General features: G+C 44.9%; 1 protein-coding gene and 1 long non-coding RNA gene across 4 annotated transcripts in view; one reads left to right on the top strand and one right to left on the bottom strand.

Annotated features, from left to right (window-relative positions):
* The window catches only part of DOCK11 (dedicator of cytokinesis 11), a 142,490-nt gene that overhangs the window by 30,027 nt on the left and 99,392 nt on the right, over positions 1 to 13,071 (bottom strand). For all 3 annotated transcript variants that reach the window (XM_084813565.1, XM_084813566.1, XM_084813568.1), the window contains 5 exons: positions 11,740 to 11,877; positions 10,457 to 10,639; positions 7,778 to 7,891; positions 3,765 to 3,980; positions 3,621 to 3,678 (listed from right to left, as the gene is read on the bottom strand). In XM_084813565.1, the coding sequence (XP_084669691.1) occupies positions 3,621 to 3,678; positions 3,765 to 3,980; positions 7,778 to 7,891; positions 10,457 to 10,639; positions 11,740 to 11,877 (709 nt within the window). The remainder of the gene's footprint in view (positions 1 to 3,620; positions 3,679 to 3,764; positions 3,981 to 7,777; positions 7,892 to 10,456; positions 10,640 to 11,739; positions 11,878 to 13,071) is intronic.
* Positions 1 to 13,071, top strand: part of LOC146338352 (uncharacterized) — a 38,955-nt gene that overhangs the window by 4,326 nt on the left and 21,558 nt on the right. The gene's annotated exons all lie outside the window — the stretch shown is intronic.

The following is a 13,071-nucleotide window of genomic DNA, read 5'->3' as shown; positions in this document are numbered from 1 at the left end:
GCATTTAAAATGTCAAATTATATACCAAATATGCAAATTCCCAAATACAGGAAGGCTTTTATGCTAGCTAGATTAAATGTCCTATCTTCCGCACTTTTGGAAGGCAGATATAATAAGATCCCCATTCAAGAGCGAATATGCCCATGTGATTTAGAAAGTGTGGAAATGGACGCTCATGTACTGTTTCATTGCCCTTTTTATTGTGACCTCCAAAAAGATCTTATTATTCCTACTCTTTTTAAAAAACCAGGAAGGTCTGAAGCATTTTATTTAAAATATTTATTATCCGACTGGAATTCTCAGGTCACTCATAATGCAGCACATTTCTGCACATCTGCTATTTCTTGTAGGAAAGCAATGATAAATGAAGGATAACAAGTTCTTGCAGAGGTTATATTATAATTAATACTATGTAATGTTTATGAGATTTTGTGCTTTAGATATGAGATTCTGTCCTTTTGTTTAAACATTGTAACTGAGGCTATTTTAACTTGTGTTTTGTTTTTAGCGATATTTCTTCTTTTGATTTTAAATTGGACAGTTTATATAAGTGATGTATTTGAAATTATCTTTTAACTTGTTGGTCTAGGACTGTAATAAATCGATTTTATTTGAATACAGTAAAACTGACAAATCTGGTAAGAGAGAGGGAAGATAGCAGGATAACAGGTTTATAGAAAGATGGAGTTTATTAATTTAATATTGGAATTATAGAGTCCAAGATGCAATAAATCCATATTTTTTATTGGGTGAAATTTAAGATGTAGATAAAGAAGCTTTTTAGAGATAGGGATGTACTTTCCAGTTGCTTATAAAATTGCATGCACATTTGGGTATTTATTGAAATTATTGGAATATTATGGGAATACCTAGATATTTATTGGAATACCATTAAATACTGATATGTATGGACATGGGGGTATTTATAATGATAAATAAAATTATTAGGAGAAAAATGGTTTGATAAATGAAGAACATAAGAAGCTGCCTTGTACGGTGTCAGACCCTTGGTCCATCTAGCCCAGTATGGTTGACACTGACTGGCAACAACGGCTCTCCCGGGTTTCCGGCAGGGTCCTTTCCCAGCCCTACCTGGAGATGCCAGGGATCGAACCTGGGGCCTTCTGCATGCAAAGCAGGGGCTCTGCCACTGAGCTCTGGCCCTCTACAGTACCTGTGAATTGGTAATGGCCACTTATCTATCGGCTTGGCCCTACTGCCCACCAAATGCAGCATGCATGCTCTTGAAATACTCCAGACACTCTGCTTTCCCAATCACTGCCAAGGTTGTACGAGCACTGAAAGAAGAATACATTTTGAAAAGAAAAAAATATGCATATAGATGGTATATTCTGAGTGGTAACTTGGATTTCCTTACTGCAAAAGGCAGGCTTATTGAAATGACGGGATCTGACTGTCAAACAAGATACTCAAAGAAAAGAGAATAAGACTTTTTCTTCTCTAAAGTCACAAATTCAACTTCTGACGTTGCCACAATAAACAGTCCCTGGAAAGTCCGTTTTAATCCAGGGCAGCAACCAGCTGCAAACCACAAGGCTTGTTCCTTATTCTATTCCAATCCCACAACAACCTTGGCCAGGTCAGCTAGTCCTGGCAGGGGTCCCTACTTCTCTCTTTTAAAGAACGAATTAATAAATAAATATATGGATTTTTTTTTCATTTTTCCACTGCAACAGGAAGAAAAAAAGAGGAAACTGTATTCACAAAACAGAAGTTCCAAAGTGAAGGCATTAGACAATGACTGAAACATAGTGTACATTTTCCAAGAAATATTATTTCTCTTACTGTTTTAAGTCTTCCATGAATTTAATTATGCCCTTACCCTAACTGACTAAGATACATCTATTTCATCTTACTTATTTTTCTGCACAATTTATATCCCACATCTTCAACATATATTTATGTTTCCATAGTGGTTAGCATAGTAGTAAGAAACAGTAAAAGTTCCAATACTTTTTTTAAGGACAGAAAATAAAGTAACACATGGAAACTAACACAATGAACTAAAACAGCAACAGTCCATTCAAAGAGAGAGTAAAATGGAAATTGTTCTAAGTTGAAAATGCTAACATCGGCAGTTCTGAAAAGGCTGGGGAACAGGAACGCATTTGGCTGATGTAATGAGGACATTCCAAAGGTAAGGGGCCACCACTGAAAAGGATCTCCCTCCCATTGACCTTAGAGGACAGGCGAATTGATGTGCAACTGGAGAAGTATTGGGGTCCTAAGCCATACAGGGTTTTTTAGGTTAAGACCAGCACTTTGAGTTGAACTCACAAACTTTCCAGGAGCCAGTGGAGTTGTTCCAATAGAGTGAGATATGATGTCATTGCCTGGTTCCTATTAGCAGTTTGGCCACTGTGTTCTGGACTAGCTAGTTTCTACACCGTCCTCAATGGGAGCCCCACATAAAGTGCATTGCAGTAATCCAACCTAGAAGTTACCAGGAAATGGGTAACTGTGGTCAAACTATCTCTGTCCAGCTGGAGTCCCAGTTGGTGCATCAGCCTCAGCTGAAAGAAGAGCTTTCATGCCACTGAGACCAGCTGAGTGTCAAATGATAAAGTTGAATCTAACAGCACTACCGGATCGCACAGAGAGTGCGATCCACCTGCTGGTTATTGTGGCTGCCTTTTTCTGCATCTTTCCCAGTTCTACAGTTTCCCAGGTTTTGAAATAGGGTGAGATTAGATCTGAAGGATTTTGTTTGCACTCCCGTCTTGGTTTCCATCTCTCTCCTTTGACTCTCTGGCTTCTAGGCCAAGATGGGGTGGGATGGAGGGTGGGCAGACCAGAAGCAGGAATGCTAGATGTCTCTCTCCCTTAAGATCTAAAGTCTTGAACCTTTGCACTCAGGGGATTTGTTGCACAGCCTATGTTCGAGGTGAGGTTTAGTCTTGAAGCAGTAAGCCTAGAGGAGGCTTTTGGCCTTGAAAATTCTGCAGTGAGGATGGAGAGGGGCCCATCTCCTTAATTCCTGCAGTGGCTGGTCCTCCTCTGGAACAAGACTCTGATGATCGGCCCCCTAGTGCCCGCCAAGAGAGCAACCAATCCATTCCCTTCTAAATGACTGTTTGTGATCCAGCTGGCTTGACGGCTGTTCAGCCCCCCCTCAACAAGGTGCCCCGTGAAGGCAAAGAGAAACAGCCTCTGTGAAAGGAAGCAGAGGTTGCTTTGCTTTGCCCCCTCAGAGCTATAAGCTGGATGGTCTTCAGGCAGAACCATTTCTTCCTCCTGGACGGCTCCAGAGGTGGTCTCTCTCTCTCTCTCTCTCTCTCTCTCCCCGAGTGGTCAGCTGAGGCTCCACTGGGTCCTTGCTCCCTCCCTCTCTCAGACAGCTCAAGGTTCCTCTGGGTTCTCCCTCTCCCCACCCCTCCTCCTTCCCTTCAAATGAACTTCAGTGGAATTGACTCTGGTTCCTGGCCAGCTACCTCAGGTAATCTGTTACAAAACCAAGAAAGTATACCGTGCGATGCCAGCTGCCACTACCCAAAAAACCAAAGCGAGAACTCCCCAAACCCAAAACACAACCATCGCCCTGGAACACAGAACACAACTTTCAAACCTTTCCCAACCGCTTCCCCACATCAGATCCTTACTTTTTCTGTGAAGGAACTCCGCAACCAGCGCTGCTATGTGAACATAGCACATGGCTGCCTGCAAAACAAAGGCAGAGATCAGTGTGGTGAACAAATGCTTCCGGCATCTCATCAAGGTGGCCCTGGGGCAGCCAAGGCAACTACCTCGGAGAAATCTCCATTCTTGACATGGATCTTGGCCATGCTGTCCAGCCACGTTTTCCTTAGCTCTGGTGTACTGGCATAGGACTTGGCCAAGCTGTACTGCAAATCAACCAGCATTTCGGGGTCTTTCTCATGCTCCTTCATCTGAGCTGTGGCCATCAGCACGGTCCGAATCCTCTTGGTCAAGTCTTTGACTTCAGAAGGAAAGGCTGTTGCCTGCTCCCCAAAAAGAAGAAGCCAGGTCAGGGTGGATGGAGGGAAGGCGAGAGCTCTATAAACACAACTCCTGAAGTTTTAATTCTAATTAAAAAAAGGGACACTGTCCCACCCCATGGCCACAACCGGATCACAACAGCACTCCTGGGAAGGGGGTGTCCCCCCCTGCCATTTTCCTGATCTAAATCTGCCCCCCAAGCTGGTATTAGTCCATCTAGGGCAGGGCTGGGCAACTCGTTTTGACCTACAATTCCCACCAACCCTCAGCATTGGCTATGCTGGATAAGGCTGATTGGAGTTGTAGGCCAAAACATTTGGAAGGTCACAAGTTGCCCACCCCTGATCTAGGAAAAAATATACTGGTACATGCATCAGATCTGCATTTTTCTTACTGTGGAAGAGGTGAAAAGCACAGAAAAAAAGGTAACACCTTCCCTCCCCCTGTGCCACTGTTCCAATCAAAATTGGAAGCCCCCATCTATGTGTTTTATTATTATAAATTTTAATAATACAAAGAAGTTCAGTATCACAAAAAGAAGAACAAGCAGTGAAAACATTCAATACAATTTTAGTGTAAAATAGATATCCAGTCTTAAAGATAAAGAAGCCTACTGGGGGGCAGGGGGATAATTAGAAAAGAGGTCCCATATTTTGGTTCACCTACAACACATCCAATATAAGGGATCTAACATCATTAATCTGTTTTCCAATAACATAGTAAATGATTTCCAAATATCTGCAAATAATTGGACTGCACTGGTTCTTCCAGACTGTTGTGCATAGTTGCTGCAATCTTATTTGTAACAATGACACTCCAAATATTTTGAAGCTACTCCTTCAAGACTCATGTCTTCTTTTCAGTTAATTACATCAAACAGAAAGGACATGGTCCCCAATAACACACTGGGGTTCTGTAGAATGAAGAACATAACCGATATAGTTGTTTTGAAATTCTGACTGACTGTTTACCATTTTGTTTTGTAAAATCAATTGGCATAATTATACCAGTAGTCACTATAAATTTTGTAATTAACTGGTCTGGCGCAGTTGTGTAGGTCACTTACACTTGGAGTGTTTGTACTGAAACGGCTTTTCTGTTAAAAATGAAGTTGGGAGAACCTATCCATGCCCTAGTTACCTCCAGGTTTGACTACTGTAATACTGTCTATATGGGGCAGCCCTTGAAGACAGTCTAGAAATGTCAGTTTGTCCAAAATGTTGCTGCCAGATTGGCAGCGAGGGCTAGCAAAGTGAACCACATTATGCTAGTTTGATGTCAACTTCATGGCCTACAGGTTTGCTTCCGGGCTCAATTCAAGTGCTGGCATTAGCCTTTAAAGCCCTAAACAGTCTCTTGTGTTTCTTTTTGAGCCAAGGCGCAAACTATCACTCTCCATCCCAAAACATCTATGCAATGTTTTTTGCACCCTTCTGCCTTCCAAGATTCTTTTATAAATTTCTGAGCTTATAGCTACAATAATAAGGGCTAGAAACTTGCTTTCTTTTCCTTTTGTGGGAGGGGGAACCCTGAAAGCCAAGATTTCAAGGAAAATCAATTCCACGCCAAAACCCAAACTGCAGAGAAACCACACAGCCCTGGACACACTACACAGCTACACAGACTGTCACAAGAGGCATTAGACCAAGGGCATTTCTACATCAGCCTAAAATCCTACATTTAAAACGGGGCTTTCTTCTTCTGTTTTAAATGCAGGATCACCACTGACTCCCTTTATATGTGCTCCCCTCCCGCCGCTTCACCCCATAGCTGGGTCTTCCATTATCTTTCATTGATCTCGCTCCTCTTCTTGCTGCTTTTCCTCTTTTCACGGAGGAAACTGAAGTGGAACACAATGGGGTAATTTGATAGCTCATTATCTGAGATCTATTTAAAAATGGAACAAAGGGCATTTAGTGCAGGAGGGTCACGGCAGGATCACGGTGTCATGTAAAGAGCTTGCAAATTTCTGTGAAGGAGCCATCTCAATTGCAGGATAAAAGTGCAGGGTGAAGGAGCCCCAAGACTGCAAGACGATGTGCCAGAACGGCAGGCAGGAAACAGCTTCCTATCAAAAAGGAAGCTCAAGGCTTAACCCCCCCGCCCCCAATGGCTGTTGCTTCCTTCTGCACAGAGCACCTTTGCTGGAACAAAGAGCAACAGAGCTCAGAGGAGCCGCAGAGTCAGTATTCTCACTATTTGTCCCCTCGGAGACCACCTTGGCCAATCCAGATGTGGGTGGCAGAGCCGGACTTACCATGAGGCAGCCAAAGAAACAGGGAAAAAAGACTAGAGTCACACACAGCCTGAACTTCAAGTATCAACTTGAGAACTGCCATTTTGGCTATACTTCCCTATGGATGAACTGCGGGTCACTCTCTTCATCTCTATGGCAAGAGCACATGCATTGTATTGGCAATTACACATGAAGCTGCCTTATACTGGGTCAGTTCTTTGGTCCATCTAACCCAGTGCGGTCTACTGTGATGTGCAGTGATTCTTCAAGGCCTCAGGTAGGAGTCCTTCCCAGCCTGGCTACCTGAGATCCTTTAACTGGAGATGCCAGGGGTTGAACCTCTGTTCTTTTGCACCTTTGAAAAGGCTGTGCTCTAGCGCTGGGCCACAGATGCCCCCTCAAGACAGTGCTTAAGGCGAGGCTTGAACCCACAAACTTGGCCTTGCATCTTCCTGTGCTGTCTTAAGTGCCATGCGCTGCCTGGCTAAGACGGACTCTTCCAGTGTTAAAGCGAAGGGGTTGCCAATAAGAATGTGAGGGACTATGCTCCCTTGGAAGCACAGTGGAGCTAGTCGTAAGCCAGTATCTACAGCCTCCTGCCCATTTCACCACCCTGTTCATAAGATGTGAGGTTAGGGGGACACTTTGGCCACCTGGGGAGCAAAGATATGAACAGGGGTGACTCCTGACTGTGGATGGGTGTCATTCCCTCCCCTTCCCACTCCACAAGGTTTCAGAGTGAGGGCAGGAAACACTGCCCTCACTCTGATTAGGCTTAATGACTACACAGTGTTGCCATGAAGCCAAATCAGAGTGAAGGCAGTACCTCCTGTCCTCACTCTGGAGTCTCTGAAGACAGTGTCAATGGAAAATGGCATATGTCAGCATCTGAGACCTCCAAGAACGCAATGACTGCCACTGCCTGGTGGCATGAAACTGAGGCAGCAAACAAGGTGAGGGGTAGTGGTAGGTTTCATGAAGACTTTTGTGCCCCATCACCCCCCAACCCCTCTGAGTCACCACTTCCAAGCCAAGAAGTGATGCGAAGAACTTGCAAATCATGAAAAATGAGCTCCAGTCCAGAGTGGGGGCAGGGGAGGGCAGCACGCTGCACTTTCTTCAGAGGCCACAGCTGTCCTTCAGTGGGGTGGGTTTGTTGCACCACTGTTAGCCCCTACTCAAGTTCTCGTCCCACCCTTACATTCCGGGCCCTGCTCTTGCAGAGCCCCCCTCCTCTGTCACAGTACAACTCGCAGTCATGTCTGTTTCCAGCCGCTCATTCTACAGAAAGAACACCCCAATTCACTTCTGACAGCGACGGCCACCACAGCAACCGCCACGCAAGGCGTGTGCAGCTGCGGCTCGCAAGGCCTTTTCCTGCTCTCTCTGAACTCAGAGGCGACCACAGTACAGGAGCAACTGAAGTGCACGCGCACACTCACTCACACACACGCACAGGTGCATTCTGCAGAACCCGCGTCTAAGCGCGTGGACGGTTTACCCAGGCAGTGGGTTTTGCTGGGGGCTGGCGGCATTGCTTTTCTGTCAGTCAGTGAAACCTACCTTCACCGGCCGGTCGCTGTTGGCAAAGTTATTGATAATTGACAGCGATTCCTGGAATCGCGAACCTCCACTAAGCGCCACATCGGCCACCAGCTGGCTCACGGCAATAATGATCTGTCAGAGAAACAGAGGGGGTTGCGTTGGGGGGTTGTTTTCAAATATAATTTATTTATTTATTATTAAATTTATTAATCGCCCATCTGCCTGCTCACCCAGCCACTCTGGGCGATGTACAACATGCAATAAAAACAGTTTAAAACAATAAAATTCTACAATAAAAACATTTTCTAAAATACCCTAACCCACCCCAAATGCCTGCCTGAACAACAATGTTTTTAATGCATGACGGAAGCTCATTAAAGAGGGGGCATGACGGAGTTCCCTAGGGAGGGAGTTCCACAGAGTGGGGGCCACCACAGAAAAGGCCCTCTCCCTCGTCCCCACCAGTCTAGCTGTCCTGGCTGATGGGACAGAGAGAAGGCCATCCGAGGCTGATCTTGTTAAGCGGCCTATCTGGTGCCGGTCGCTGTTGGCAAAGTTATTGATAATTGACAGTGATTCCTGGAATAAAGAGACCGTGTGCCCACGCACGTGCTAGCCAGCATGTGAAAATCCAAGGCAGGGTGGTTTTGGTCACCCTGGTACACTGAAGCACTATTCCCGAGCTCCGTGCCACAAGAGAACTATCACTTAAATAAAACTCCCTGTGAACGCAGCTGCTGCATCCCCCCTCCCTCAACCAGAAAGCTCTCCTCTACTGAGCCAGGCCCTGGGTCCATCAGGCCCAGCACTGTCCATGCTGACTGGCACAGACTCTCCAGGGTTCCAGGGAGGAGTCCTTCTTAGCCCTACCTGGAGGTGCAGCCAGGGAGCGAACCTGGGACCGTCTGCATGCAAAGCAGGGGCTCTGCCGCTGAGCTACAGCCTCATCTGTTTTGCTGGGGGCAGATAATTGTGCTAGGGGTTCCGCTTCAGGAGCAAATTACTCTTGATGTGGAAGAACCCCCTGGAGGGGGTTGCCTGTTATTCTCGCTGCATGCATCGCTGCTACAGGTTGATCTCCTGCGGTTTAGTGGGCATGCCCAAGACAGTGGCTCATGCAGCTGAGAGACTGTGTGGTATAGTGGTTAGAGCAGCCTTCACCCAACCTGGTGCCTCCAGATGTGTTGGAATGCAACTCCCATCACTCCCAGCCAGCATGGCCAATGGGTGGGAATGATGGAGGTTGCATCTGGAGGGCACCAGGTTGGGAAGGACCAGTTAGAGTTTTGAACTAGGGCTAAGGATCAAGTCCACACTCAGCCCTGAAGCTCCCTGGGAGACCTTCAGCCAGTAGCTCTCTTTCGGCTTGGCCTACCTCACAAGTTTGCTGTGAGGAGAAAATGAGAGGGATGGACAAACCATGTTGTAGTGCGTTGGTTAGCAAGCTGAAAATGTGGACTTCACGGAGTTCCTAAATGCACAGAGACCTGTGTGGTTTAACAGTTAGTAGATTTTGGCAGGCTTTTGCTTATAAAGGCAGGCCCCTGGATGGGTCGGGCTTCTATACTGAGCCTCTCACATACTTTTAATAGGTATCAAGCAAGTGCAGTTTTGCACGTCAGCAACTGTGCATATGCCCGGTTACCTCACCCTTTTCTCATAGAGGGACGGCTTATCTCACAGAGAAGCTGGAACACTCCCCCTACCAAGAGCTTGAATGCTGGAGGCTCAAGAAAGCCAATTAGATTCCCAGGCTAAATGTTTCAAGAACCTTTTGGGTAAGAGAGAAGTCCCCTTTCTCGTGTGTGCGTGTGTGTGCGTGCGTCTGTTGGTGTTGGAGAGGAGGGGGAGAGGCGTTGCTCATGGGCTAGAAGGAGGCATCTAGCTTCTAAGCATCTAGCAGCTTATAAGATCCAGCTTGCTGGCCTGCCCTTTGGCCTCGCTCTAAGGAGGAAGATGCATGCTACCGGCCTAGAGAAACTTGTGGTCCTAAGAAACAGCCTTCTTCTATCTTGGAGACCCAGATAGACATTCAGGGTGTGGCAAAGATCTTTGTCATCTGAAAGGAGGTGTGAACTTCCCTTGTATGTATACATTCTGCATCCATTTTCTATCAATAAACTGTCATCTTTTGCACAAATGGCTTGTTTCATCTTGGTAACCAAAAGAATTTTACTGATGACTGGGAACTGACAGAATCAGGACCCCAGATCAATACAAGTGTACACTGGCTCCTTTGAAGAAAGGTGGGATGTAAATGGAACAACAACAAAAAGCGAGAAAAAAACCCAAAACAAGCCAATTTGCAGCACTTCAAATTTGCAGCTCTTTTTTTGCTTGAGAGATTTAATTACAGGTACAGCCAATTCTTTATTTGTATGTTACAATATTAAAACATTGAATTAAAAAACATTTCTACCGTGCCTTTTTGATCTACAAAACAAACACTTTTGGTTTTTTCCCTGTCTGTTTGAAAAAATAAAGCACTTAAGGAAACTAACCCCCCCACCCCCCCAGGAGGAAAATATATTAAAAAATTCTGATCACAACTGAAGGAAGGAAATTACCACAGTCACACTAATTAACCTGCAGGGCATGCTGGTCTAGTTTATTAGTTCCTGCCAAGCTGACCTCGCTTGCATTCCACACACAGCAAACCTTCTCCAACCCCTCCGATGTATGTCCTCTTTCACTGACCTGGAGGTGAGTTCTTAAAAAGGTTTTTCGTTTGGTGAACTCAAAGTTGTTCCTCATGAGGAGGTAGAGGAGGGCAGAGGCCTCATTCCGTGTGGAGCTCAGCTTGGATGTGCAGCACTTGAGGACTTCATAGCAAAAGGCAGCACACATGTTCACCCTCCCCTTGAAGAAGGCTGAAGGGAACTGGACAAGCAGAAGCCCGAGGGTTAAAAACAGGGTGCGGGGATTGTGTTAATTTTCTACTTAAAAAGTGTGACAATTTCATCTAATACTATGAACTTTTCTACACAAGGCTGTTAATCGGCTGTTAATCTGCTGTATCTCCTTTCGGTTTTGTCGCAGAATTGGGCTCTGAGCACTATAGGAGGAGCATTTCATTTCCTGTTTTCCTGCTACATTACCTCTAGGTGGCACTGCGGTATAGCAGAATAGCACAACTATACAAGAGGAAATTGTGCTTTCTTTCACTTTCACAAATGCCGCATTTTCCCAGCTCTAAAAAATCTGCTGGTTAGACCGAGAAGCAAAACTGGAGGGTCATGATGTCATCTAAAAAACTTGTAAACAACCATGAGTAGGGAATGACAAATGCATGACAATTGCCCCATGTAGAATAGCCCTACATAATATAATATAATATATATAATAAATATAATAGTCTATGTCAGGAGTGGGGAATCTGTGGACTTCCATGGTGCTGGATTCCAACCCCCATCAGCCTCAGCCAGCATGGCCAATGGTCATGGATGATGGGAGTTATTGTCTAAAAATATCTGGAAGGCCACGCACCCCCACCTCTGATCTATATAGACCTTTCTGTGTTCAAAGCACTTTACACAAATGATCGGAATAATCTTTAATTAATAATTAATTAATAATAAATAGGTCACCCCTAATTTAGTTTAATAAATTAATCCAATTCTTGACTTCACTTATAAGCTTTGATCGGTGTGTGTATAATCCCCACTAAGTTATTTCTAATGATTTAAATGCACACGCATGAGCATGTGCGACCAAAAAGAGGAAGCCAGTGTCAGGGGGTGCATTTCCCAGATGGAATGCAGTGTGTGCGGGCAGAAGAGGAACTGGTGGGGAAGAGCGATATGTTAGCTATTCTTAGCTTCTAGGGCAGATACAAACATAACAAAATGGGCTGAAAGTTATTATTATTTATTACTGCTAATTATTAAATATTATTTATTGCTATTAATTAATTATTATTGATTATTCTAATAATCAAGAGATCCTTGATTATTCAGGATCTCTCCCTCTCTCTCTTCTACCTTGTTGATGAAAGCTCTCAGAGAGGCAAAGACATGCTTAAGGGCTACTTCAGACTGCCCATTTTTGAGAAAGGCAAGATGGATGTCAAAAACCTTCTTCATCAGCGGGTTGTGTCCATCATTGTTCAAAAGCTGGTTCTGGAGAAGAAGAGGCACGGTTGACTTTGACAGGAAGGCTCACTGGATATTCGCCAGAAAACAGCTTATGATATCTACTCCTAATGGAGCAAACCATTTTCTACAGCAGGCCAATGACAGTACTGGAATGCCTACAGCAAACCTAAGACCAAGCAATGACACACGAGTAAGGGACAAAGTAAGCAGGCTGTACCAAGGGAGATGAGAGGGAGAGCAGGGCTGTTCCATCAGCCCTGGCAAATTAATTCCCCCACCCCCACCCCCTCCTCATTCCTTTTTCCTTGCGTGTCGTGTCTTTTTAGGTTGTAAGCCTGTGGGCAGGGGCTGTTTTGTTCAATTGATTATGTGTAAGCCACTCTAAGGGCCTTTTGGGCTGAGGAGCAGCCTAAAAATACTTCAAGTAATAAATAAATAATGAATGTGTGGCACAGCCACATTTATTTCTGGTTTTGGGGGGTTGCATTCTCTGCTGCACTGGACTGCAGGAGGGAGGGAGTATCATGCTTGAATCTTCTCATGCAATAAGCTCCCAGCAGACTGAAAGCCAGCCCATCAGGGAGAAGGCTAAAACGGTACACTTCTCCCTGACATATTAGCTTTCCATGGATGGGGAATTTTGGACACACTCTTCTATGTGACAGCGCCTCAGGTCTTTGAAGAGTGCCATCATGTGCACTCCACAATACCCTCCCCACCTCCCATAGTCTTTTCTAGGCTAAACATTCAGTTTCTTCAAGTTTTCCTCATAGAACTTATTCACCTGGTTCACATGTATCGACAACCCAGAGTACAGGTTAAATATTTGTTGTTGTTGAATCATGGGCTGTTGTTACATGTGAGCTGTACACTATGGTTTAATGATGGGTTAACCATGAACAACCCAGAGTTCACAACCCAACAATAAACCATGGGTTCTCTTCTTGCGTTTTTCATGGTTAACCACCCATCATTAAACCATAGTGCAAGTTTTGCACGTAACGACAATCCATGAGTCAACAACGACCCACAATTCAATGACAACCCATACTCAGGGTTGTCATTACATGCGAACCAGGCCACTGTCAAATTTAAATTAGGGACACCTTAGGTCAGGAAACATACACGCATGGGTGGGCTGCCTATTACATGGATTCAGCAGGACTGCCACAATCTGGCTGTTTGTTATCATTTATATATTTATCATTGACATTTATA

Source organism: Heloderma suspectum, chromosome 9 (assembly GCF_057233095.1).
Source record: "Heloderma suspectum isolate Gila_16-S chromosome 9, 16-S_ref, whole genome shotgun sequence".
NCBI classification, from domain to species: Eukaryota; Metazoa; Chordata; class Lepidosauria; order Squamata; family Helodermatidae; genus Heloderma; species Heloderma suspectum.
This window is presented reverse-complemented; position numbering and strand designations above follow the sequence as displayed.